The sequence below is a fragment of the Canis lupus genome, chromosome 2 (genome assembly GCF_048164855.1).
Source record: "Canis lupus baileyi chromosome 2, mCanLup2.hap1, whole genome shotgun sequence".
NCBI lineage: Eukaryota > Metazoa > Chordata > Mammalia > Carnivora > Canidae > Canis > Canis lupus.
Genome location: NC_132839.1, coordinates 15,667,843 through 15,695,413, shown reverse-complemented (window position 1 = coordinate 15,695,413; position 27,571 = coordinate 15,667,843). Strand labels below are relative to the sequence as shown.

General features: G+C 36.9%; 2 protein-coding genes across 19 annotated transcripts in view; both read right to left on the bottom strand.

Annotated features, from left to right (window-relative positions):
- Positions 1-27,571, bottom strand: part of MCTP1 (multiple C2 and transmembrane domain containing 1) — a 527,670-nt gene that overhangs the window by 186,690 nt on the left and 313,409 nt on the right. For 10 of the 18 annotated variants that reach the window (XM_072791100.1, XM_072791166.1, XM_072791128.1 and 7 more), the window contains 4 exons: positions 25,836-25,895; positions 20,369-20,446; positions 15,257-15,427; positions 12,193-12,323 (listed from right to left, as the gene is read on the bottom strand). In XM_072791100.1, the coding sequence (XP_072647201.1) occupies positions 12,193-12,323; positions 15,257-15,427; positions 20,369-20,446; positions 25,836-25,895 (440 nt within the window). The remainder of the gene's footprint in view (positions 1-12,192; positions 12,324-15,256; positions 15,428-20,368; positions 20,447-25,835; positions 25,896-27,571) is intronic. The other 8 variants (XM_072791111.1, XM_072791131.1, XM_072791137.1 and 5 more) reach the window with 2 other exon arrangements.
- Positions 2,970-3,607, bottom strand: LOC140612946 (U1 small nuclear ribonucleoprotein C-like). The gene has a single exon (XM_072791209.1). The coding sequence runs from the start codon at positions 3,547-3,549 to the stop codon at positions 3,082-3,084; it is 468 nt and encodes a 155-aa protein (XP_072647310.1). The 5' UTR covers positions 3,550-3,607; the 3' UTR covers positions 2,970-3,081.

Sequence of the window (27,571 nt, the reverse complement as noted above, 5' to 3'; positions counted from 1 at the left end):
CTTGTAGTTTGGCTTATTCAGCTCTTCTATTCCTCCAAAAACTCTGCTCAGGAGTAATCCTCAGATGCCATTTTAAATGAAATGTCACCTGATAATTGAGTAAAATTGTCTTGTTAACTTGAGAATAAAGTTAGCATTATAGCATGACTGATATCTGCATTAAATGGGTATTAAATAAAATTATTGTTGGAATTTGGTGGGAAAAAAGCCTTTGCTACTCCTTTGTTGCTGTTGAATAAATATGTACAAAGATGGAACTCCTGCAGAACAGTCTATTGCAAAATGAATCCAGTACTTATCGCTATAGGTCAGCGTCATGGTTTGAATGTTTGTCTCCAAAATTCCTATGTTGAAATCTACTCGCCAATGTGATGGCATTAGAAGGTGGGGTCTTTGAGAGGGAATCGGGTCATGAGGGTGGAACCTTCATGAATGAGATTAGTGCCCTCATAAAAGAGGCCCCAGAGCAATCCCTCACCCCTTCGCCACGTAAGGACACAGAGAAAACACAATAGTCGGTGAACCAGGAAACCAGAAACAGATTCTGCTGGTATCTTGATCTTGGACTTACCAGCCTCTAGAATTGTGAGAAAAAAATTCTGTGGCTTACAACCACCCAGTCTGTGGTGGTCTGGTATAGCAACCCAACAGGCAGATTCACCTGTATTTAGCTCACCTGTACGTACTAAAGAAAGAAAGAAAGGGTTCTCTATAGTTTGGATATAGAAGTCCTTGGTGGTCATCTGGATGGTCAGAACAGGCAGCAATTAATAGTTTCATATGATTATCAAAATGAAAATGCAAAATTTAAAAAGCCCTGAAGCAAATTCATGAACTCCCAAAGTATATACACAGATATGTATACAGGGAAAAGAGCTCAGGATTGGGAGTCAGATTCCCTTGGGTCCAGCCCCCCATCTGTCACTAATTAGCTGTATGACCTTTTCCAACTTATCCTCTTGAATTCCAGTTTCCTCATCTGTGATATGAACTAGAGGAACTTACAGATTCCTGGAAACCCCAAATTTCACAATTTGTTACAACGCTACTTATGTTCATACTTGTTTACATCTTCCTGTCTTTGCAATTCCACAAACCAAACAACTAAGAGAACAAATTCATTTTATAGGAAATATTATTCCTCAAATGTACTACCCCCCCTAAAAAGTCTTAAAGTTGATTCTAGAAGGCAGATAATGTAATCTATTTTTAAATTGTCTTCAAAGGAATGGGGTGTCTGAGTGGCTCTGCCGGTTAAGCTCTGCCTTCAGCTCAGGTCATGATCTTAGGGTCCTGGGATCGAGCCCCCATTGGGCTCTCTGCTCAACAGGGAGTCTGTTTTTCCCTCTCTCTCAAATAAATAATAAAATATTTTAAAAAATAAATTGTCTTCCAAGGAACATTAAGGGGTACCTCAAAAATCACCATGGAGAGGAGAAGGGTAAAAAATAGGGTGTGCTCTCATCTCTGGTTCAAAGAACAGCTCCTCTTACATCGTTTCACATTGGTGTTCCACGTTGGTTTGAAAATCTATTGGATACATCTATCACCCCCTAGAGTCTTTTTCTTTTTAAGATTTTCATTTATTTATTCATGAGAGACACACACAGAGGCAGAGACATAGGCAGAGGGAGAAGCAGGCTCCCTGTGGGGAGCCCGATGCAGGACTTGATCCCAGGACCCCAGGATCATGCCCTGATCCAAAGGCAGATGCTCAACGACTAAGGTGCCCAGGTGTCCCAACCCCTTAGATTCTCCTGGAGCCATAGCCTCTTGGATCCACTGCTGCCTGCTTTGCCACAGCTGTGACTTTGGCTGTGCCTTCCTAAGGGACTGCTTTTCATCCTACCACCATGACCGATTAACTGTGCTTGGGTCTTCTTTGGGCTTTCACCTAGGACTGGCTCAACTTTCACTTGCCAAAATAAACTGGGGGCTCTCCTTGGCTGCCACTGTGCATCTAGGTCTGACTGCAACACGTTCCAAGTTTCTGGCTTCTAAGACCATCTATGCTTGGATGAAAAGCCACACTGTAAGTTGTGGGATCTGGCTCCTTGATCACCTGTCAAAGAAACCAGATGAAACAATGCAGCAATTGTCTTCTTTGAGGTAAACTTAAATGGGTGGAATAGGAAATGGGAATATAACTCCCCATTCCTTCTTCCCGCTCCCAAAGTGCTTCAAATTATGATTCACCATATTGCCTCTCCACAAGCGGCCAAATGGGTGCACAGCAACCAGCTATACCTCTAAGATACAGGAAACCTTCCCCCCTCACCACCACCCAGAAACAGCTTTGCATTGCCTCCTACTCTTCCCTGCTTTATGCTCTTTCTCTCTCACTGTCAGTGCTGGCTATTGTACCTCCCAATGAAGTATGAGCACTTAATCATTGCCTCAAGCTCTGTTCTTAGGGAATCTGGTTGAGGCAAAAACGACTGATACAATTCAATCCCCTCAGTTTCAGATGTCTAAGGCACAAACCTGACCATGTTCCTCTCCTAGGTTCCCACTACCTATGAAATCCCCTAAGTAAGGCAATGGTGCCCTTCATGACCTACTACCAGCTGTGTGTCACTTGCTGACTCACACTTACTACTGAAGCCATTCCAGACAGCTTGTGATTCTCCCTCTATCCATGCTAGGGCTTACCTGTTTGTGTTTGGACAACCCCTCTGCCTGAGATGATGTGTCTATCTATCTTTGTTTAAAAAAATAAATGAATAAAAATAAAATAAAATTTTTAAAAATATTTTCTCTTCACATAGAGTTGTAAGAACATACGGGTGGATGAGGAAGTACTACGAAAAGTTGGAAGTACTATCTTTTTTTTTTAACTGAAACAGTTGACAATTTTATTTTCACATTCCACAATACAAATGAAAATTGCCTTTTTTTTTTTTTTTTGTCCCACTACTCCACTGAAAAAACTATTCTCTCTTTGATAGGAAGTGGAAGCAGGTCTTCCTTGTCATGCTGTTAGAAAACACCCAGAGTCACAGCACCATGATCTCCTGGTGATGTAGAACAAGTAATATAAAATGAATATAAAGAGGTTCCTGTCCCTCCTCATCTGTCTGGTCAAGTCATTCCTGGCCGAGTGGGCACCATCACGGGATGGGTAGGAGGTCTCACCATTGGGGGCCCAAGCATCATTGGCATGTGGCCTCCCACAGGTGGCCTCATTCCGGGAGCAGGTCCCACTGGCATCATCCCAGGAGGAGGAGGGCGCATCATTGGCATCATGGAAGGGCCCCCCATATGGGGGACTAGCATCATACCAGGGTGAGGAGGACCCGGGATACTGGGGGGAGGTGGGATCATTGCCCCTGCAAAGGAGTATGGAGTATGAGGAGTATGAGGTATCTTTCCTTGTTGAAATGAAGTGGTTGTTTTGTCGATCAGGCTCTGAGCCTGCTCTTCCATCCATTTCTGATAGTAGTCTTTCACATTCTCTCTGTGTTTCCGACCACTGCAGTGTGTCTTTCTCACAGATGGAGAGTCATGGGTGAGGTATGTGTCGCAGTAGTCACAATAAAACTTAGGCATGTTGCTCTGCAGGCCGTTGGCCACTCCATCCCGCCTGGAAGTACTATCTAAATATAATGTGTGATTTTATTGTCACATATGCCTTGGTTTGATACTGGAAAATTTAAAAGCTTACTACCCTGCTGAACACAACTCATCAATCAATCAATCAATCAATAGAAGAATCAAAACAGATTCAAAACTGAAGATTTCAGAGCTACTTTCTCTCAATCCATAAATGGGGAAACTGAGACTCAGAGAAATTAAATGATGGCAAGAACTGGAACATTCCTGACTTCCATACAAAGGCTTTAACTTCTTTGTGCTTTCTAAAAACTGTATGCATTCATTTAGCCACATGAAAGAAACATGTCACATTTACTTGGTGACATTGGAGTTCAAAGAATAGAATTTCAGTGTTCTTACCACATTTATTCTCCCTTAGCTCCATCTGCCATTTCTGAACCAGTGACCAACGGTATTTCTCCCCAATGAAAGAGTCTTGTGCTTAGCACCCTGGCTGGGGTGCAGGAGGCAAATGTTAGGACTATTTCGATTTTTTTGTAATTTATAAAAAGGACAGGAATCAAGCTTTATAAATATCGAAGGTGTGCATTTACACAGGTGGCCCATGCATCAGATATGTCACTCATGGCCAGCAAGTATTTAAGAAAAGAGTTGGAGCTGCATAACACAGAGGGGTTGACAGTAGCCCCCTTACTTGCTGACTTGCTTTCACTGAATTGCAGTTCATATATGCCTTGTTAAGTGGATTTACGGATTATATAATCTAGTTTTAACTGAACTAATCCTCACAAAATGGACAATTGGCTTTAAAAGATCCCAGTAAAGAAACTGTGGATTGAAGATAATGCTAATTGAACAAGCACAAGTGAGCAGAATGATAAACAAGAATATGCAGAGCTCCACGTCAGCTACATTCTGATTTATGAACCAATGACAGTAGAATCAGATTTAGCAAGAATGCAGCCAAAACAACCCCAAATTATAAGGAGTAATATTTGCAATAGAAATTTACATCTACTTTAACAATAAACTTACAAGTGTGTGCTGTGCTTTCAAGCATTAGCTAATGATACTATGAAGCCACCGTGATTAGCAAGACATTTAAAAACAAAGCCTTTGGAACAGGAAGACAAGCCTCTACAAAATTTCTTGGGTGTCGAGGGGGGGGGGCGGGATTTTAAAAAACATATTTTACATATTTTTGACCAAAGTTAACAATAAAATTATGAAGCTTTTTGAGATTTCGTAATATATTTTACATTGGTAAAACTTGTGTGATTCCCTATTCACTGACTCGAAGGTCAGTGGTAAATGATTTAATATGTACACGGTGGTGCATGAAAACTCTTTGGAAACTGCCCACTGTATAAGCAACACTGCATTGAGTATAAACTGTCGCAAGAAATCTTCAGAAAAAAGGAATAGCAACCCATGAAAGAAAATAGATTGAAATCTTAATATATTTGGCTTGGGTTGATTTTATGAAAAACCAAGATGAGAATCAATGACACATTCCATTCTCTCCTTAAATATTGTCGATCTCCCTAATGAAATATTTCACTCAATCCTTAGTAAGAAAAATGGTGAAATATAATGATTTCATGAAAAAACTCTCTTCAGTTTAGAATTTTCTGACTAGCTGTCTTCGTGCTTTCAAATTCCTAATGCAGGAGGATTGTTTCCATTCTATGCAGGAAGTAAGAGTCATTGGAGAATTGGTATCACAAATAAGAAATGTTGCAAATCAGGACTGCAGAGTGTTCAATGCAATGACCTTCAACCTTCAGAGAACATTAATTTGGTTACTATCCAAAGTCAAAGGTTGTTTTCCCCATTTGCCAAACTCCATGTACACATCCCACATTCTCTTTCCAGCGGCATTACACACAGAGTCGCAGATTTATTTTTATGGTTGTAGAATTTGGAAGCATTTGTTCTTTATCCAGAACTTGCCCATTTGGAATAAGTTTTTCTAATCAAACATCACTAACAAAAATTTTGTTGAAATAGAGCTCTCCAGCGACGCTTACATCTGTAGCACTTTGTTGTCATGGGCAGAACCAATGCCTCAGCCCTCATAACAAGACAACAAATAAAGTCGGTAGCAATTCACCAACCTAAAATATATGTACCCCAAATCAATGCCACTTTAAAGATAAACAAGCATTTTGCACACTAATAAATAATGTTATAAATCTTGCTATATTGGATTGCAAATAACTCCAACTGAATAAAATTGCTTGACACAGGATTTACTCATTCTGCACGTTCATAAAAACAACTTGTTCTCTGACAGCACTCATTCTTGGCAATTTACCGCAGCTGTCAGCAGCCAATTTGTTCAGATTACTGCTCTGCATAAAAGTGTAACAATCATGAGGATTTATTAGCTGATTATCGTAAAGGTGGCAGTCCGTCTTGCCTGCCAAAATGCAGGTGATCAGAAAGTTAAATAATTACATGCAGATTAACATTATTTCACCTTCACTTGATAGTTTATAGTTCAGCGACAGGTAAAATTTGTTGCTCAAACTTGCACTATTGTGTGTACCACCTAAGTCGGTTTACTGATTCTTTGGCATTTTATTGGGCACTTAATGGCTTCAGAGCATTTTGAATACAAGACCAAAGTAAAAGGCATGTGGACTTTAGAGTCTGGAGTTCTGGATTTGAATCTCACTCAATCACCCTCAGATTCATTCTAGCTGAGCAACCTCTAAATCTCCTTCCTCCTCACTTTTTGCATCTGCAAAGCTGACATAATATGACCCACTCTTGTTATCCCCTCATATTGAGCTAATATAATAGTGCCTTATTCATCGTAGGACATTGATATTATTGCGGGTTTTTTTCCTTTTTTTTTTTTTTACTTATTCATGAGAGACAGAGGCAGATACATAGGCAGAGGGAGTAGCAGGCTCCCTACTGGGAGCCTGATGTGGGACTTGATGCCAGGACCCCAGGGTCATAACTGAAAGGCAGACACTCAACCACTGAGCCACTCAGGTATCCCCATATCATTATTTCTTTCTACTCATGGGAAAATTATTTTTGTGTAAAATTTACCAGAGGGCATTAACTCCATGGCTATTATAATGGTGAAGTTATAAGTATCTTGGTAAATGTATAGGCTTTTTAAAGAAAATGCAATACTTGAGTATTTTTTAAAGTATTACTCAGATACTTTCACACTCTAACTCATTAATTCTCCCTTTATGAGTTATATAGAAATACACTGACATTTTGTACCTGCCACTAAGTCGTGTTGTTCTAATTGCCTTTGCATTAACACCTATTGTCAAATTATATATTTACAGTGCACCCTTGAACAATATAGTGGCAGGGGGAACCAACCCTCTGCACAATTGAACTTCTGTGTATAGTTTTTGACTCCCCCCAAATTTAACTACTGTTAGCCTACTGTTGACCAGAAGCCATACTGATCACATGAATAGATGATTAACACATATTTCGTATGTAATATATATATTACATTCTTACAGTAAAGAAGGCTAGAGAAAGGAAAATGTCATTAAGGAAATCATAAGAGAAAATACATTTCCAGTACTGTATTTACTGAAAAAAACCTGTGTATAAAGGATGTGTGCAGTTCAAGCTCACATCAATCAAGGGTCAACTAAGAGAAGGAAGAGCCACAATTTCCAGGATTAAATCAAACTTCAGGTCGTTAAGTTAAAATCTGGCAAATATTTACTAAACACCTCTCATATGCCATATAGTTTTCTAAGCATTGGGGTGGGACAGTGAACAAAAACAAAACACTCAAAAATCTCTGCCCTCATGAAGATTACATTCCAGTGGTGGGAAACAAATGATAAAATAAGTAAGTGAAATGCATACATGTCAAATGGTGATTACTTCTATGGAGAAAAGCAGAGCAGGATAGGGGAAAGGGAATGTCAAAGAAAGGGGATTTGGATTTAAAATAGGGTCTGTATGGATGCTCCCCACCCTGATGTGACATTTGAACACAGACCTAAGAAAGTAAAGAAGCAGGCCAGGTGGATACCTAAGAGAGAGCGTTACAGATGGAGGGGAAGGTCATGAGGTAGGGGGGTGTCTGGTGTGCCTGAGGAAGAGCAAAGAGGCTGGAACAGAGGCAGAGGGAGGGAGGGACAGAGCACAGAAGGTCAAGGCAGAGTGCTAACAGGGATAGATCACATGAGGCACTATAGGCCACTCTAAGGATTTACCCAGGTTTTGCCCAGAGTAAGATGGGAAAAAACTGAAGGGTTTTGAGCAGAGGAGTTAAATTATTTTGTGTTATGTGCAAAGAAGAACAGGAGGCTATGGCTATTGTCCACATGAGAGCTGATGCTGGCTTCAATCGGAATTATAAAGATCAAGATACTGACTGGAGTGGATTCTGAGTATATTTTGAAGGAAAAATTGGTAGGTTGCTAATGGATTTGATAAGAGTCTGAGAAAGAAAGGAAGCAAATGGGACTCCATGGTTTTTTGGCATTATCAACAAATAAGGGAGAATTTGAAAGGAAGAGCAGATTTGGGGATATAGAGGGTCAGAAATTTGGCTTTGGACCTGCTAAACTGGAGAAGTCTATCGACATTCTAGTGGAGATATCTAGCAGGCAGATGGCCCGGAATCTGGAGCTCAGAGAAGGGTTAGGAAGTGGAGCTGTTTGTCATTATCAATCTCAGACAGTATGGAAAGTAGAAAAGTAGATGGAGACAGTACAGGAGCAGGTGTAGATGGAGAAGATGCCCAAGGAGTGGGCCCTGAGGCTCTCCAGAGCTAAAACAGGAGGGAGATGAGGAAAAGTCTGTGAATGAGACCATGAAGAAAGAGGTGATGAGGTAAAAGAAAAACAAAGATCTGGTGTTCTTGAAGCCAAGTGACAAACGTGTTTTAAGGTAAGGAAGCAATCAGCCAAGCCCAGTACTGCTGCTGAGTCAGGTAAGATGAAGATTGAAAATTGGCTGTTGTATTTAACAACTTGGTGGTCACAGGTGACCTTGACAAGAACAGTTCTGGTGGATTGCTGGGGGCATAAGCCTGACTGCGTGGGTTCAAATGAGAATGGCAGCGGGTAGTGTTCAGTATTAAATATTTTTCACTTGATATCAACACTCCAAATTTGCAAGTGGCCTTTTCCTTCACAGCCTTGTCTTTTTTTTTAGCCTTGTCTTTATAATGAAAAAAAAAAACCCTGTTATTGAGCATATTTTTACAAAATACATTTTCAAAAATCATTATATGGAGCCCAAACTGGAAAATAAAGTGGGACAATAACAAAACTCTAACACAACAGGCTAGTCTATGTAGATAATCCAATCCATACAAGCATTCTCATATTTAGGATTGAATTTAGATAGTATCCTTAAAAAAAGTAATTAGCTATTGAAGGGACAGTATTATCCTTCATGGCCAACTTTAAATTTACTCACCAACCACTGGCCAACTCCCAGAATAGTTTCTAATTTTTAAATTAATAAAGACAGATCTTAATTATTCTCATCACAAAAAAGAATTATGGGATGTGATAGAGGTGCTTACTAGAGCTTCAATGACAATCATATCAGCATATATAAATGTATCGAATCAACTGCTGTACACCTTAAATTTACATTAGTTACATGTAACAAATATCTCTAAACAAATAATAAAAAGTTAATAGGACATGCAATGGTGCAATGATAGCTTGCAAAACAAGGCAGAGGACCACAATGAGCTTACTCTTGCTACTTTACTTCTAGAACTCTCACTTAATGGAATTGAAGTCAATTCCCATCTACGCTGCTCTAGGAACCAAGGAATTCTATTACAATCTACATTATTTCCACCATTACCACCCAATCTTCACAGAAACACTTTACTCTGCCTACCACTTAGATGCAATAATACCTTGCTTTTCAGTGGTAGGATGTGTTTAAAGTACAATTTAATAGGCACAAAGTTAGGAATCTAGCATTTCTAGTGATATCTGGACACTGAATAGATTTGAAATTATTTACCATAGTCATTTCCTTGTTCTGCAACAGACATCTTGGTTAAATTAGCAGTTAGTATACAAAAAGGTTTTACTGAACATTTGTTATTACTTCAAAATTTTATAGTAACTCCCTTTATTATATAAAGGGGCTTCAACTGATAGTCCAAAGCTGTCCTAGGAGTCATCTTATCTACACCTGTACTCTTGTGTATCTTAAGGTTTTTTTTTGGCTCAAATTGCTTTTATAAGCCATTATGTTTGGGCATATGACCAAAAAAGGATTTTTCAAAAAGTGAGGCTGATGCCAGGTAAGTTTTTATTATATTTAGAGAAAAATGTAACTTGAAATAAAAGTCAGTCATTCAAAATAAAGGAGTTTAAAAAACCCCTATTAACTCTTTAGTGGTAGCATTTGAACTCATCACTCAAGTCAGTTTTAATACAACCAAGATACTGGAAAGCAGAGCATAAAGTTGTACCCATCAGGATAACACAGGTGATAGGGCCCAGGGCTCCTTGATTCTGCTTGCTGGGTTCTCCTGTGTAATAACCATGAATATAAACAACTTGTCTAACAATCCAGGCAAAGCCCAGAAACTATACGTAGGCAGTAACACCTCCAACATCTAGAAAAAATAAAAAGGGAGAATACACATCCAACCACATTACTAGTTTATTATAAAGGGAGATAATTCGGGAACAGCCAGATGGAAGAGATACCCAGGCAAGGTATGGGGAAAGGGCACAAAGCTTCCATTCCCACTCAGGCACGCCACTTGCCTAGCACCTCCACATGCTCACCAACTACAAAGTTCCAAAAATGGTTTTCTTCTCTCTCAAATTTTGTAGACTTCCTTAGCTCCCTCAGTTGTCTAGAACAACCCCTATTTTCTTCAGATCAGCCAGCTGTTACTGCTCTCTCAAAACTTGCTGAACTATGGATAAACCCAGAGAAATAAGGTGAGATGGGATAAACAGGTCCACCTCTCTGTCAACCATTTCCATAATATAATTAGCCATGCCCTTGAAAAATTCATAATATTATCAGGTGAAGAAAAGGGAAAGATCAGTACCAGATGGTCAGAGAAACTGTCATAATTTCCAAATTCGGAAATTATTTTCAAAGAAAAAATACATAAAAGGACATCTGTTATTATGGGAAAACAATAGGAAAAGGGAGAAGATGTACTTCATGTGATATGGACCCAGAAGTACAGGAAGGCAGCACATTGTAGCAATTATTTCCTTATCTTACTAATATAAGAAAGAATGAATGTAAAGTAAGGAGACCGAGGTAGCAAGTTACACCTGACAGTCCTTCTGATTCTCTTATGGTTACCAAATATGGCTAATGTTGCTATAAATTATGAAAATGAATTAATTATTCAAGGAACATCTCGACAGCACCTACTTGAATGAGCTCATAGCATGTTGAGGGAGACAGAAACATAGACATACAATCATAATGAAATGTATTTAGTGTATTAACAGATGTATACTTAAGCTACTTAAACTGATGATGTATCCCCAGGAGAACAAGATGGAACTTGAAGGAAACTCTGAAAATAGTGTTTTTCTAGAGAGAAAAAATATGTAAAGAAGGCCTGTCCTTTTAAACGGGCTGAAATATAACACAGTTTTAGGTTACAATAGTTTTTTTTTTTTTTCCATTTTGTCTTATAAGTAAAAAACATCATGGGTTAAAAGAAGCTAATCTTTAACCTCTCCCTTCATGATCCTATAAAGAAAACTATTGTTTAAAATATATGTATATCAGAATAACAACAACAACAAAAACAAGGAGATAAACATGTTGGGATGGATTCCTGTTCTTGCTTTTCTAGCATGAAATCCCCTTGATTATTATTAGTATGTATGCATTTCTTCAGGTTGATTGTTTAGGGAACTGGAATTCATGTGAACTACAGTGAAGTTAAGACTATTCTAAACTAACAAATTATTCTGTACACCATGCTTTAATTTGGTATTGGAGGGGTTCATTGTGTTTTATTACAAAGGCACATACATATCAAAACATAGAAATAGATTTCAAAGCAAGAAAATAATTCATATAATTCAAGCAGCCACTCAAAATAACCTTGTCTTTGTGGAGAGATGTCATTAGGCCTCAAAATACTCCTTTCTTCCCTGTATTCTTAGACTGACATGGATCTGCCTCACTTACATGTTTCCATCACTAAAACTTGAGAACTCTACAGATTTATGAACTCCTAAGAGATTATAAAGATTCTCTACCTTGTAGGGAGTTATAGGAAACAATGCATTTTATGGTCTCACAATATACTTCGTGAAAAGTAATACTATCTCAGCTCCCTTTACAGACAAGGTCTATGCCCTTTGTTTACTTGTTTAAGTATCTTGCATCAAATGAGATTCCTCTTTCTCAATTCCCATAACTTGCACATACAATGTTCTGACATCTGGAGAGAAAATTTTGAGATATCAAATCATATAGCCTGTCCATCAACTGGTCAAAACTGCCACCTACTGGTCAGTCTTCAAATCTTTTTCACTTTACCCAAGCGTTGCTTTACCATGGTCAGATCCCTTCCTTCAAAAGGGTAAAGATCAATGACAATAACCAGATCCCTTTAACAACATTCACCCTCTCTAGAGTGAACCAAAAATACCAGATCATACAAACCTGCCGATAAAATCATCCCTTTTCCCAGCGTCTTTGTCCCAAGCAGTGATATCAATGATTCCGCCTCTTTCTTCATAGAGATGAAAATCAAATTGTTCCCTCCACTGAGGATTCAAAGTTTTTGGCATAATCTGGAAAACCAAAAAGTAATTATTGTCTCATTAATATCAGCTATTTAAAAATTTTTAAATTGGGGCCTTAAATAAAAAGTAAGGTACTACCTAGAAAAGCATGTGTGAGATTTGAACAAAAGCTTCCAGAAATGATGGAAATGAGTCATTAAATCTCTAGCATCTTTAATGCCTATCATCTGAAGGAACCCTCAAGGATATGTCCTGAAAACCAAAGGGCACCCCTTCATCATCTTGAATAAGAGATGAGACATATGAATTATACAGAAAAGGCAAATAGTCTATAAGTGAAATAGCTCACTTTGATACTAGCATTTATTTTACATAACCAGTTAATGCACAAAGACATAACTTGCAGTCTGTCATTTCATAATAATGGAAGATGTGGATTTCCAGGGTTTTTTCCCCCTTTATTCCCCACACACATGAGAATTCTGAGCCGAATACATGAATAAAAACTACACAATAAAGATCTATGGGAGTAGGAGGAAAGAGCAAGTAACTTTGGGTTGGTCAGGCAAACATTTATATTAGAATTATAGCATTGATGTTTCATCCCCATTTTATATCTGGAGAAAATGAGACCTAGAATTTATGTCACTGATGTTACAGTATCTAGACTGTGACTCAGGTCTTTGATTAGAGTTTCGGGTCTCTTTCCCTAAAACAATATGTCAAAAATGTTTGTGAATTAATACGAATGTGTGTGTATAATCTCTACATTGCAAATACAAGATAGATATCAGAAGTACAATTTTGTAACCGCACATAATCCAGATAAGATATCAATGAATAAAGTGACTCATACTGATGTGCTTTGAAATTTCGTTCACCAGTGGGTTAAACAACATTCATATTTGTTTCCCTAGTCTTTCTTTTTAGCAAGAGGTCAGACAGTGGCCTTTTCTCTTCTGAATGTATAAGAGACCGAGATCTTCAGATGTAAAGACTTTGAAAGCAATGAAGTATGTTATGTGCAAAGGTAATACAAATGAATCACAATTTTTAAAGTTCATAATCTGAAATTAATCAGCAATATATCATGGAAACAAAGAGCAAAGAGAGACACGTGTCCATAGCTGGGTTTCATATTTCACACCTAAAGAGCAGAACTATAAAAATAAGTAATGTTTTAAGCCTACCAGAACAGGGAAATGATGTTAATTGATAAAGGACAAGATAGAAGTGGTCATAGGTACCTATTTTTGGAATCAGTAGTTTCTTTAAAATATGTTATTAAGTGCATAGAAGAAAAAAAGATGGCACTAGATGGATCCTATGATAATTCAAATCTCTCATTATTGGGCTCAGATACACTTCTATGGTATTTTGGGAGAATGGTCTGTCTTACTTATTTGGCCATTAAGAGTCTAATTTTTCAGTTTCCTTTTTTAGGATTATCTTCCCTACATGATTTCCTTCAGGTCAGAAGTGATGCCTTCCCTCTCCATGTGGGCACTCAATAAGGTAGCCAATCAGCCTGCAAGCAGTTCTCACTGCCTACTAACGAATCAGCTCTGTGATGTTTCTAACTACCTGGTTACTGATGAAAACTTCCAGTGCAAGAAGGAACACAGGTAGGCAATTTATCAAAAGTTCTTGAAAATGATAATGTCAAAGTGAGATATCCCCATCAAAGTAGAATGTGATTTTTAATACAAGACAGATGTGATGACTTGTTCCAAGTGATGACTACCATACAGCAAAGCTGGCCATTAAAGAGGTTGTACTTGTTTTTTTTTTTTTTTTTTAAGTTTTTATTTATTTATTTAAGTAACCTCTACACCCAGTGTGGGGCTCAAACTCACCACCTCAAGATTGAGAGCTGTGTGCTCTTCTGACTGAGCCAGACACGTGCCCCATAAAGGTTATATTTCGATAACCCAATATATTGTACCCCCAATATAGCTATGACCACTATGACCTTTACTATCATTACTTCTATCAATAATTATACTAATAGGATTATTTAATATATTATTATTTCTAATATAATTGTTATTACACAATATACTTATTATTACTGCTGCCACTCTTTCAGCTACTACCATTTATTGAGTATTTATTATGGACAAGGCAGTGCAAAACAAGCCCTCGATGTGGATGACATGTATTTATTCAATCTTCTCAATAACTTTATTATTTTCAGTAGTTATTATTTTTTTAAATTTATTTATTTTTATTTATTTATGATAGACAGAGAGAGAGAGAGAGGCAGAGACACAGGCAGAGGAGAGGGAGAAGCAGGCTCCATGCCGGAGCCCGACGCGGGACCCGATCTTGGGACTCCAGGATCGCGCCCTAGGCCAAAGGCAGGTGCGAAACCACTGAGCCACCCAGGGATCCCCCCAGTAGTTATTATTTTAATTCTCATATTTACAGATGGGGAAATTGGGGCATGGAGTAACCTGCCCCATGACACACTGCTAGTATGGTCAGCAGGAATTTGGCCCTTTGTTTTCTAAATAAATAAGAGAGAAAAATCTTGCAATCTGCATTGGTGCAAGTCTGTTGGAAGAAAATGTTTTAGAGTTACGTATAAAGATTTTTACGGGAGGTTAAATAATGCTATTTGCAGAACTGATACCAATACTAACTGTAATAATAATAGTAACCAACACTCTTGAGCACTTTATGTGCAGGCATCAACATAGGTTTGTTCCAGCTTTTTTTTTTTTTAAAGAGATACTTTCAACTATTGTGTTATAGATAAAGAAATTGAGACAGGAAGTAGTTTATGCAAGGTCACAGAGCACATTAAGTAAGAAATGCAATAGTTCAGTTATTGGTCTGCTTTGCTGACATGATGTTCAAAAGAAGTTCTGTTAAGCATTTAAAAAAGCATCTAGTGTTTTCTTCTCCAAAGCATGTCTATTAACCAACCAACCACTGCCTTCCAAATACTGAGAGGAACACAAAAGAGATGTGGTTACCTTGCTCTTGTACTTCTGGTGCCCAAGCCGGAACTTCACGTAGGGGTCACTCAACCCATTTGAATCCATTGCCTTGAGGTCTCGTCCCTCAATCAATGTGATGCTGACTATTCCTCTCCAAAGCTGCGATTTTCTGTGTACGTCTGATAGACGTAAACTTTGGGTCTGAAACTTTTGGTAAAGGAAAACAGAGTTAGCCTACTGAATTTTAAACTAAATGCCTCATTTGGCATTACCCTTTCTCCTGTGAAAAAATTTTAAAAATAAAAAAGCAGGTAGTTACAATTTTAAAAAGATAAAAATAATTTACAGATTATTATTTAAATTATAAAACCATTTATAAATGTGAAATTATCATCTCATAAATTTAAGGTGTAGAAGAGGTGAAGACTCAAAGCAAAGTCTAGTTTTCCAACTCTTAAAATCATATTATGTAGATACTTCAAGAATATCAGAGAATATTTGCCTATGGTCAAATATGCCAGTGTCAAATATGTGAAAAATAAATATTATAAATACCAAAGGCATTTATATCATCTGCACTGTTATATTTAGTTTTTAATTAGTAATGGTTTTTTAAAAAATCCTTTTCATGTTATAAGTTGGTTTTACTAGTGGGTTTTAGTTGTGAGATTAGTAACGAGTTCTGTTCAGACAATTAAAAAACTTCTTTATTGCTATCTTAGGAGACAATGGAGTTTCAGCCCACTAGACAAGGTACTGTAGAACAGAAAATGAAATCAATACACCCATGTGAGGTGTCTCACTTATGCTGAAACTTGCATCACAAATTTTTAAAATTACACATGTGATTTATATTGGCAGGTATGTTTCTGAAATTACTTCTCATTCTAGTACTTGAACATTCTCCTTAATAATTTTTATTATGCTCAATTCTAAATCACAATGTTCAAGCCAGGGAATGAAGTCACAATTTTTGAAAATTAGGAAGCCTCCCAGAAATGGCTACATGATCTCTTTGAGCTAAACAGCACACACAACAAATCAAAGTAGCTAAAATGTTAATTTTTTTTCAATTTGGATTCAGAACCAAGCAGTCCTATAAAAACTGCTGTTTCTTTCGTATTGTCAAGCATGTTTTCTTCACTTACAATCATTTCATGAAGGAATTCAACATGTCTTTCCATCTCAGAGTACTCCATTTCTAAATTATAGATTAACTCCACTTTCAGCCCAATTCCTTCTACATTAGCATTATAAAGTTATAGCCTATTTTGTAGACCTCCCTTTCTCACTTTCAATTCCTGGGGTTTTTTTCATTTCACACCAATGCTATAGCCATTTTTATCTATCATTATCAAAAGTAATGCATTTCAGGTTGCTTTTATTAGAAGAATGAGAACTACATTCTTCAAAAGACAATACTTTTTATATTTGAACATTTTAATGGAAATCTTTCTAAATCACACTGCCTATTCCCTTGCCTTAATGATCAGCAAATTTAAAACAACATTGCCTGGTGGCTCTGCGTTATCAACATCAACACAGGACTGTGCCTACACACCCCTCATCTCTGTGAGCAACAAGAACAGTATTCAAGTGTGTCCTGGGTGCAATGGACTTTCACAGAGCACCTGTAACTTCCACAGGTTCCATGACCCACGTCAGCTGGAGTCCCTCTGCTCTCATCTGTTTTACACATTGAGTTTCTACATTGGATTTTATTTGAATCAAGGACTTCTCAGATTAAAAAAGTTTATTGCACCAAGTGACCTTGAAGGGGTTCTAAGATTTCAAGCTACTTATTAATATACAACGCAATAGATAACTGTATTTTTTATCTATCTATCTATCTATCTATCTATCTATCTATCTATCTATCATCTATCTATATCTATCTCTCTATCTCTTACTCTATCTATTTCTCTATCTATCTATCTTTCTATCTGACCACTTCTGCTGCTCTGGAGATTGCCTCCAACTACAGGCTCTAGAGAAACAGATTCTAAACTTCGGGTCTGAAGGTTTTGTTAAGGAATATGAGTGGCAAAGGAGGAAAGAAAAAAGTGAATTTTTGGTAAGTAAGAAGAAATAATTATCTTAGCAAAGGCCAAGGACTTAATAACAACCCATTTACATGGAGCTGTAGAATTCAAAGTGTGTATGTGTGCATTATATCACTTGATTTCCACTAAAACTCTCTGAAGTAGGAAGACAAGGCCTGCTATTTCCATTTTAATGATAAGAAATTTGAGACTCAGTGTGGTTGGGGCTAATAGGTGTTGGATTTGTGCCTAGAACCCTGTATTTCTGACCTTTATCCTTGAACTTCTCCCAATATTGCTCTTTGGGGTAGAGACTCTCTCCTAGGTTTAAAAGTAATCATGATTTAAGTATAATGTTCCTAAGGTTCCTATAATATTCCAGGTAAGTGAGTTGTTATATTTGAAACTAGTTTAGATTTTCCTGCATGGTTAATACACGAAATCACCTTCTACTTTTCTATTATACAAGCACATGTATTCATACTTACAATATTTCAGCTTGCTGCTGGATAGACTTAATAACATTTTCTAGGTACTCTAGACGTAGAAGTCATACCTGGTGCACTCAATCAAATTAGATGTGGGTACAATCTAGGCTATGGGGCACTTCCAAGTAGCAATGCTAAGTTAACTTCTTGGATGGTACCATGCCCCCTCCTTACATTTCTCACATGAGGACAAGAACTTTACTTACAGGGTGGGAAGGAGAAAGGATGCTTTCCATGGGATCCTCCATGCTTCCACAGAAATAAAATGAACTTAATGGAGGCTTTACTTACTGCCATTAGTCACAAAATGCTTTCCTATAGCCTAAAAGAACATTCCTAAAATGAGTTGGAAAGCCAAGGGAGAGGGCGAGAGAGAATATTTCTGTACACATATGGGGTCAATGAATGTGGGAATTAAGGTAATCTGCATAAAAGGTTAAAAGGAAAAGGGGGTTCTCAAAGGAATACTAACCAAGTATCATTTTAAAAGGAATTTTTCTGTCTTCAATATTTTTTTTTTTTTGGTAAAAATGATACTTCTTTAAAAAGAAGTGCTCCTTCACTCATTTGAGACTTGATTAACTGCATAGTCATGAAATAAATATTTAGTCTAAGTGTGAAGAGTAGGAATTTGAAATAAAATTATAAGGTATAGAGGAGGAAGATATAATCTGACACTACCAGCACTAGGAGAGACAGTGACTTAACATAAGGACCCATTTGCATCTTTCTAGCAATTGCTATGTGACTTAGGCATGTTGCTCCCTCTCTGGGCCTCATTTCTTACCTATCGTTCCCCAGACTGTGCTCCAGAGCTCCAAATGTAGTAAGAGCACTGTTAAGAGTAGTAAGAGTGTGTGTGGAGGGGCGGGAAGTTAAGGAGGGACCAGGGGTGTCTATGTTCGGGGGGCCTAAATAGAAAATAGTATATTTCATAAACAAAAAAAGATTTAACCTTCTTAAGATAGCCCTTTAGCACGTTTATTAATTTTTTAAATCAAAGTTTCAGGGAGCTCATTGAAGGGATGCTGACAAATGAACTTCCACAACTAAAAAAAAAAAAAGAAAGAAAGAAAAAAAGAAACTTTGAAACCCACTAGCATTAATGCTCTTCAAGGCACTTGCTGAGTCACTTGCTGCTCTATTTTCAGTTTCCTTCCTCTGTATAGCAGAGTTCTCATGGCGTGGGCCACAGACCATTGGCATCGGTGTCCATCACTCATGAACTGGCTAGAAATTCAAATTCCTCAGTCCCACCCCCAACCAACAGAATCAGAAGCTCTGGTTTACTCCGCCCTCACTCAGAGTCATTCTGATGCATGCTCAAGTGTGGGAAGCCCTGCTTTAAAAGTTCTAAGGGTCATGGGCACTGACCTATGTTCTCAAGATTTTATTTATTTGAGAGAGAGAACACAGGGGCAGGGGAGAGAGGAGAGGGAAAAGGAGAGGGAGAAGCAGATGCCCTGCTGGGCAGGGAGCCCCACTCGGGGCCTGATCCCAGGATCCCGGGATCTGATCCTAGGACCCTGGGATCATGACCTGAGCTGAAGACAGACGCTTAACCGACTGAGCCACCCAAGGCTCTCCTATGTTCTAATTACTGTTATTAGTTACTATAAATGTGAACATTATCCACCCTCTTGCATGGATACTATATATGCTAATTAGAGCCTTCTAGTCCTGTTTCTAAATGTACTGATTAGGAAAGCAGGTTGGCCTGGATATTGGAGAATTTAAAGAGATAAGCAGGAGCCTACTGCACAATTATGTGAAGTTTGTTTATTATTTTCTTCCTTTAATGGTTTTTTTTCCACATAAGATATACTTCAATAATATATATCAATTGAAGTATTGATAATTAGTCAATCAAAAATTACTTATTGAGCACCTAAATGGCAAGGAGTATTAAATCCAAGATATCCCTCAATAAGATTAACATATCAGAAGTGGATTTAGTTATTTGAGGTAACTAAAGGTATTTGAGTTATTTGAGGTAACATAATTGTTTTCATTTATGCCCTTGTTGAAACAATTCTGTTTGAGGAGGGAAAGAAAGAAAGAAGGAAGAAGTAAAAGGAAAAACAGCCTAGCTTCAAAGCAAAGACCCAATACTGCAAAAGGAAGAAATAACCTTTGAACTTTTAAAGGAGGAATTCCCAAATTTTAGCAGCAATTTGTTGAAATCAGTGGGCCTGACCTCCTGGATGTGATTCAGTTCTTGTGGAGCAGAGCTACTCCCATATATATCTCCAACACGTGTCCCACATGATTCTCACATGAGCTGAAGTTTGAGATCATTCTCATAAGGAATATTCATCTAAGTTCAGACTTAATAAAGAATATCAAGATATTAGGTATCAATACCAACTTCAAATTCTGAGGCAATTAGTTAATGACATATATCCTTAGTAAGATTTTAGAATGGGTGAGTTGGCATTTTAAAGAAAGTATTAGTTTATGTATATTATTCCTTGAAAAGGAATTCAAGATTCAATTCCTCTTCATGTGTATAATGCATTTAGGATAAAGAATGGGTTTTCAGGACAGTAAATCAGCCATGAGAGTTCACAGCTCATGCAAGCTCAGAAGGAATAAACAAACCGAATGATCAAACTTACTTGTGCATTTTGGTAACAAGTACTCTGAAACTCTGCTTTGCAGAAACCCAGGACAGGAAGAGCAGGCCTGCTGCACGTCTGGATGGAGATGAATGATCAAAGCTGTACAGGAAAGCTTTGTGCCACTAGCAACACCTCATTTCAATCAGCGTTTAGCATTACTTTTCAAAAACACATTATTTGAAACACACACACACACACACACACACACACACACACACACAGGTATTGGCTCCCTAAGTCACCATCAGAAAATGTCTTCTAGCACAATGAAGATAAATGCCAATGCAACAATATAATTTCCAGCCACCATTTTCTTTAGTGGCATATTGCTAAGTGGTCAAAAAAATAAAGGACAGAGATTGAATGATGATGGACTCTGCCAGAGTGGTTTCAGATTTTTGTTAATGAGTGTGGCAGAGAGAAGAAAACAGAGCAAGAGAAATCATGGAAAGAATTATTTCCCCAACACTGCTGCTTCAGGATATTTTGGAGACTGTTTCCAATGTCAAAGAAGTGATAAGGCCCCAGAAGAATACGTGTTCCATGGATAGGCAACAAGTATGATCATGTTAACTGCATCCCATGGGCTAATCTTTTGTAATGTTTCAAGCGATATCTCTAAAATAACAGAAATTTTGCCCCATGAAATTTGCCCCATTTTCCCTGTTAATCTTGTGCCTAAGAAAGCAACCAAAAATGTCCCTTTGTTACTAAGACCATGAACAGCAAGAGATGGATTCAGAAAGAAATACCAGAAGGAAATTATCATGATAAGCTACAAATTTGTATTAAATGACTAGAGCATCTAGACAGTTTCCATACAATGTAGTATTATCATGAGATGACAACACCAATGGGGAGGGTGAGATGCGGCCAATCTGAAAGATAGTTTAGACAATACACTAAGAAATAAGCATGTATTGAGCAACTACTAGGTGCTAGGGTTTTCATACTCCAGTGGTTTTCATAATAGGCATTTTTAAGGTAAGGAAACTGAGGCACAGAGATGATAAATACCCTACTCAAAGCCAAATGATTAGTGATTGGCAAGGTTGAGATTTTAATCTGTGGTTGCTGATACCTAATTGATGATTTTCCCTGGTATATCTCTTCTTAGGCTTTTGGACAAAGCCTAAAAAGTTCATAATACAAAAACAAAAAAAGGGAAATAATATACAGGATTTGTTGAAATACTTTGGCTCCTATTTAAATAAAATATGTTCATGGGTATAAATTATTGAGAAAATCTATTCAGGGACTCAGAGGAAGCAAAAGTTGGTAGGTGGTAATAACTCTAGCCTATATTGTTCAGTAAAGCATATGAGAGTTGACTGTGCTCCATAATGAATTATGGTGTAACATTAATAAGGTTGGTGAAATTGTAGAATCTCATACGTAAATTGAGAACACATCTAGATTTCAATTCTGGTTATTAAAGTTTATTAATTCAGTTCCTTGAAAAACTGGATCACTAATAGAAGGCAGATCCTATTATTCCAGATCCTGGTTTAAAAAACAGAGCAAACCCCCCCGCCCCCCAAAAATCTATCTAGATTTAACATGTGGCTAAAAACCACTTGGTCCTATTAATCTTCTCCCTGATATGTGCAAATAATCCTTGGCTTTTGTTACCTTGGAACTTATAACCTGTATACAACCTAATCCTTCCAAATGAGACCCAGACCCTGTGCAACTGGAGTGAAAGACATCACTGTGTCTTTACAATAGCTGTGTGTGGAGTCAGCTCACCTCTATTTTCAGCACAGAGGCGCACATGCTTTTATTTAATCAAATGATCCACGAGACACTACAAAGAAGAGATAATGACAGCCTAGAAGGGCTGTTTTGTGCTGCAAAGCCTGGAGTGTGGAGCAATTATTAGCTCAATCCCAGGCACAGGCATGTTCTATCTTTTCCTTTGCCTGCTGAGTTTATTCTAGTGAATTGCACCTAGGTGATGAAGTCCAACAAGTAGATTTGTTCTACAGTCCTCTCAAAGAAGGATTGCCTTTACAGAAAACCCTCCCAGGCCTTTGTCCAGCCTAGTTTCAAGTGCCTCATGTAATAATAAAGCTTTGATCCCCTTTTTCTTAGAAAATGACTCACGGCACTATAATCCTTAGAGAAATTCTCCTGTTTTTTATCCTTAAAGTTTCTTTCTTATTTCTGTTTCTTCTTGAAACAACCTATGGTGTCAGGAAGGTATTTATGTTTACTTCAGATGCTTTAACTACCATCTCTAAACTTAACTGTCGCCAAACAAAAGTTCTTAAGCTTTTACGATGTTTGCTCAAAATATAAAATATTAGAAAATTATCATATATATTGTAATCCTATTGGTTTGCTCAAGTAATATACTGGTTTCCACCAATGATGTAAAGAAAGTTTACATCCTGGGTTTGACTCATATATTTTTTTTTGAGATTTTTATCTAAATGTTACAAATACATTGTTTTCTGAGGGTCTTACTTTCATACCTAAAGATATAAATAACACCTTCACTTTTCTTGGGTGTATGTCATATACGGTTGAGTTGTTCAGAATGTAATCACTTCAGCACAGGATAATATTCTTGTTTGATAGAATGAATACTTCTCCTGTGTCTGCAGGGTCTTTCTTCCTTCAACCTTCCTAAAACTCTGATTTAACCCTACCATGAGATGGTGCTCTGACATAAGTCCTAATTGTTTTGTATTCTGTGCACTCTTTTTGTCCTATTCCATATGATGATCCATTTCTCCATTTTTCTATATGAGGTATCTTGATATAGCCTAGCCTTCTCCAATTACACAATTTTAACATTTCTCTTAAATTTACTATAGTGTTTCTAATAACAGGGTTTGTTCAGTTAACTCTGAGTCATCAAGATCTAAATGTCTGGTCAACGGAGTTAACTGAGAAAAACTTAAACGTGCCAAGAACTTGAAGCAATTCTACTAAGTTATCATCCTTTAATGGAAGTTAAAAATCTTCAATGAAATTGTGACTTAGAGCAATCCAAGTGACTTCACATAATGTTGGTTGCTTTCATGAGAAACATGGTAATTGCCATATCCAGTGCTTCATGTTTTGTGTCCTAAGATATCATGTTTTGATGAATTTTAAATGTTATGCCTTTGGAAAAATAGAATACATCTGTATTCTTCAGTCTTTTCTTTTTATTATTTTGCTCTCAAGAAAATTAAGACCTACCAAGTAGCCCTGACATTTAAGCAAGATCTCACCAGGATTCAGTTTTACTTAGTGTCTCCAAGACACATTTATTGATTCTTATAAATAAGCTGATAAAAACTCAAAAAGCACGCATATGCTCCTCATGTAAGATTTTATCTGAACCATTTAGGTTTTCTGCATATCTGAAAATGTCTCTGGAAAACCTCCCTTCATCTACATCTCACCTAAAAGTTAATCACAGTATAAATATTACCTGGGGAAAGAACAATAAGGTTGGTTATTGGAGTGACCTTTGAATGTGAATATGAAAGATCATATTCATGCAAAGTAGACTGGATCACTGATTTTCTGATTCTGCAAGATGGGACCTCAAACATCACAGCCCTTAAACACATCCATCTATCAGTGGGTTAAGGAGCTGTGGGGCAGAAGGGTTACATAATGCAAGAAGAATCTGAATGGGGCTCAATGAAGATAAACTAAGGGAAGGGCTTTACTTTTACATCACATCTGTATTCATCACTGACCCAAAAAGCAGTTCAGTTGCTTTAAACAATTATATCCACGATATTCATAGAAAGAAAAATACTGGTCCTGATCGTTCATCCCATTTTCAGACACAACAAGTCAATGGTGTTACTTCTCTGGGCCTTAGTTTCCTCAGTGATAAAATAAATGACCTCTATAGGTTCTCTTTTTGACTCACTTTGTTAGTTACTCAACATATGCTCAGAAGAAAAGACCACTGTACCTCAAATACAAAAAGGTTATATTTTAACTTGGTGTATTTCTTATTCTAAAATGAGACAGTTCAAGACATTGAGAGGGGTTAATAAAGAATATTTAAGGGTTAAAAAAAAGAATATTTAAGGATGAACACAACCAAATGGAAAGTACTGGTACATGGGATACTAATTTGGAAGTAGCAAAGTGGAAAGATGTTGGAAGAATCATTGGGAGGGAAACCCTTAAAAATTATTACTTATGTAATTGATCCTGGTAGCAAGGCTTCATTCCTAATGATCAGTTTGTACATTGGCTGCATATAGAACAAATTCAATACAGAACACTCCTGAATTCTGCTCCCTTGGCAAAGAGGCATAGTATATGAATTCACCATATTTGTGGATCTTAAGAAAAAAGAGTCTAAATTTTTGCCAAAAACCAAATTCCACTTAAGGTAATGTGACAATTCAAAAGCAGTCACTCTGTGTTCTCACGAATAATGTATGAACATATCAAATAAATTATTATTTTAGCAAAGACAGACTAACATCAGTGAAGGCAGCCATCAGTAGACTGAAAGGAAATGAAGATGCTCTAATAATTAAAATAAGCTCTCACCAATAAAAGGCTGCAAAAAAAAAAAAAGTCTGTGTGAAGGAAGCAAAGGATGAAGAGATGTGGTTTATACTGGCTCAATGCACGACTTAATCTAGTGCCGACCAGTCTGCTTAAAAGACTACATTCAACATGTCATAAAATTCTAAAGGGGAAAGGTAGTTTTCAGCCATGAGCAGTTTCAGAGCCAAGGAAAGCAAATGGCAAGGCCCCACGGGTGTAGCACTTTCACTGCAATATCTATTGCTAGGTAATCATGTACCAAGTGTGAATTTTCAAAGAAAGAAGGGAACTCTTGGCAAACTACTAAGTGCATTTGTAATAAATCGTGCTGTGCATAATGCAGAATTAGAGCAGAGCAAAAAGGATGACAGAGCTCGTTATGGGGAAGTCATGAAAGAATAAATAACATTAAATTGCAATGGCATTTAAAACAAATTCTCTGTAGAATTTTCACTTTTTTCTTTATTTAAATCAAGAGCAGAGTTGCTGTTTTCTAATTCATAAGTTTTTTTTTTTTCAAAGAAAGAACACTGATTATCTAGTATGTATATAGTATAAGATCACTGTAATGGAAGTAAATTTTTCTCAAACAGATGGAGCAGATTTTACAAGAAGGGAAAAAAAGAAACTGAATGGACCCTTTAGATAGCATCATCATCTTCCTGGAAGGGCTGGGAGCCCCTAGCTGGTGAGAATTTGTGATAAACTTGGTCCCACAAGGAACTGACTTCAAAGCAATATATATGAAGTATATGAAGCTCTTAGGTTTTACAAATGAAGAAATGAAAGAGTCCCTCAAATGGCTTGGAATAAAAGTTAATAAAGAAAGTCAATTGAATACATTTTTCTGAGAGCCTATTTTAAAAAGTGAATTTCCTATTTCATATTTAATTTTCAAAATTACTATCCAAAACCAAAATATTAATATAAAGGATTTAGACATTACCCTCCAAAAGAAAGACTTCACAGAGAAATAAGATCCAACCACTTCATTTTCTGAGAGATCCTAAAAACAAACAAATATTTAGCTACATTTTGAAGTGTTTTTGAGAATATTTAGCCCAACAAAATAAAAATGAACAAAACCCCAAAGTTAGATATCCTAATGACACTTTCAGTGTTTATAAACTGTTTTCTTCCCTGAGTAAATTAAAGATTTTGTTTTATTCATATCCAATTATCAATGGTAGTAAGTTTAGAAAAGATTCTGTTATTTTAAAAGAATCTACTTACCTCTTCATTCTTAAATTATTGATTATTACATCTCAGAGTCTAACACTTTATTTTAGAAAGTAGGACTGTTCAAACATACTTGAAGATTCTGAAGGAAGTCAGATAATATCTGTTCCTTTTAACAAAACAATGTCATAGCCTTCAGAACATTTTTAAAGAATGACAATGGAAATCTTATTTATAAACACACACTTAGTAAAATTTGGTTTAATCCCTAATTAAAAACTTCCTAGTTTTAAGATATAATACAGAATGTAGATGATATAAATTACTTCATTAACTTGAGCTCCGCAAAAATAATTTTGACAAGAAATGAATAATGAGCAGGGTGGCTATTGGGCCGAAAACAAAGTCACAAATTCATGTTGGATATTTTATTACTTAATCCTCAGACTTTCATAAAGTGAAACCAATTCGACTTTAGGAAATCAAAACCATAGCTGCTCACTTTTAAAGAGAACATTTGCATTACATGCATCCTTCACACTTGAATGTTTTGCATCCTGTCTCTAGGTGTCAGTTATGGTAAAATTACGGGAAACTGAGGACATTTTTGGAGCAGTATTGACTGTTGACACCATGATGAAGAGGATGAAGTTTTGTAACTTATTTGAATATTCCATGATTTTGTGTTAGCAGTTAAGATAGTGGTCCAGCACCTCACATGATGCCCATTGCAGAGTAGGTACTCAATAAATAATTCATTGATTGTTAGTCACTTGGAGTTTCATTTGGTTAGGTGTAGACATTCCTTCCAAACATGATGTCAAAAATCGTATCAGAAAATAATAGTCAACTAAAATATTTAGGGTGTGCAGCAAGTTGAATAATTTAAATTTAGCAACAGAATTACATCAGGGATCCTCTATATCATCTACCTGTTTTGTTTTGTTTTTACAGGAAATCTATTTCTCAACAAAATTATTTTCATTTTCCCAAGCTACCTACATAGAGTTTGGTCAGGTAGCATGGCTAATGTTAGTAGTGACTGGGAAAAAGCCTAGAGTTTAAGACATCATTTTACTGGCACTACAGAGTTATAATTCATTTACTTTTACAGCTCGGGTTCTCATCTGTCACACTTAACTCACTGTCACATCAGTATCTCAAAAAAACCCCAAGCCTCTTAAAAAAAACACATTTACATTTGGACACTGGGGCATGAACCTTAGATGGAATGACTGCAGTCTTTTTCGATGCTGTACATTGTTTAATTTGAAAAATCTTCTAGCTTTTACAAAAGATGTTTGTTTTTCTCTAGGATTGCCAATTCTCTCCTTACCTTGATCAAGCACATGTCTCAAACACGTGGAGAAATTTTAAAATATCATATTAAAGAAACTGAAGTCTTAAAGTCTCTTTACACAAAATATTTCCCCAGAGCCAATAACACAAATTATGGAACTAACAGGAAGTTTTATCTTAATGTAAAATGTATTAAGGCAACTT

Coding starts and splice junctions, on each gene's coding strand:
- LOC140612946 (XM_072791209.1), bottom strand. CDS start 3,549: ATGCCTAAGTTTTATTGTGACTACTGCGACACATACCTCACCCATGAC.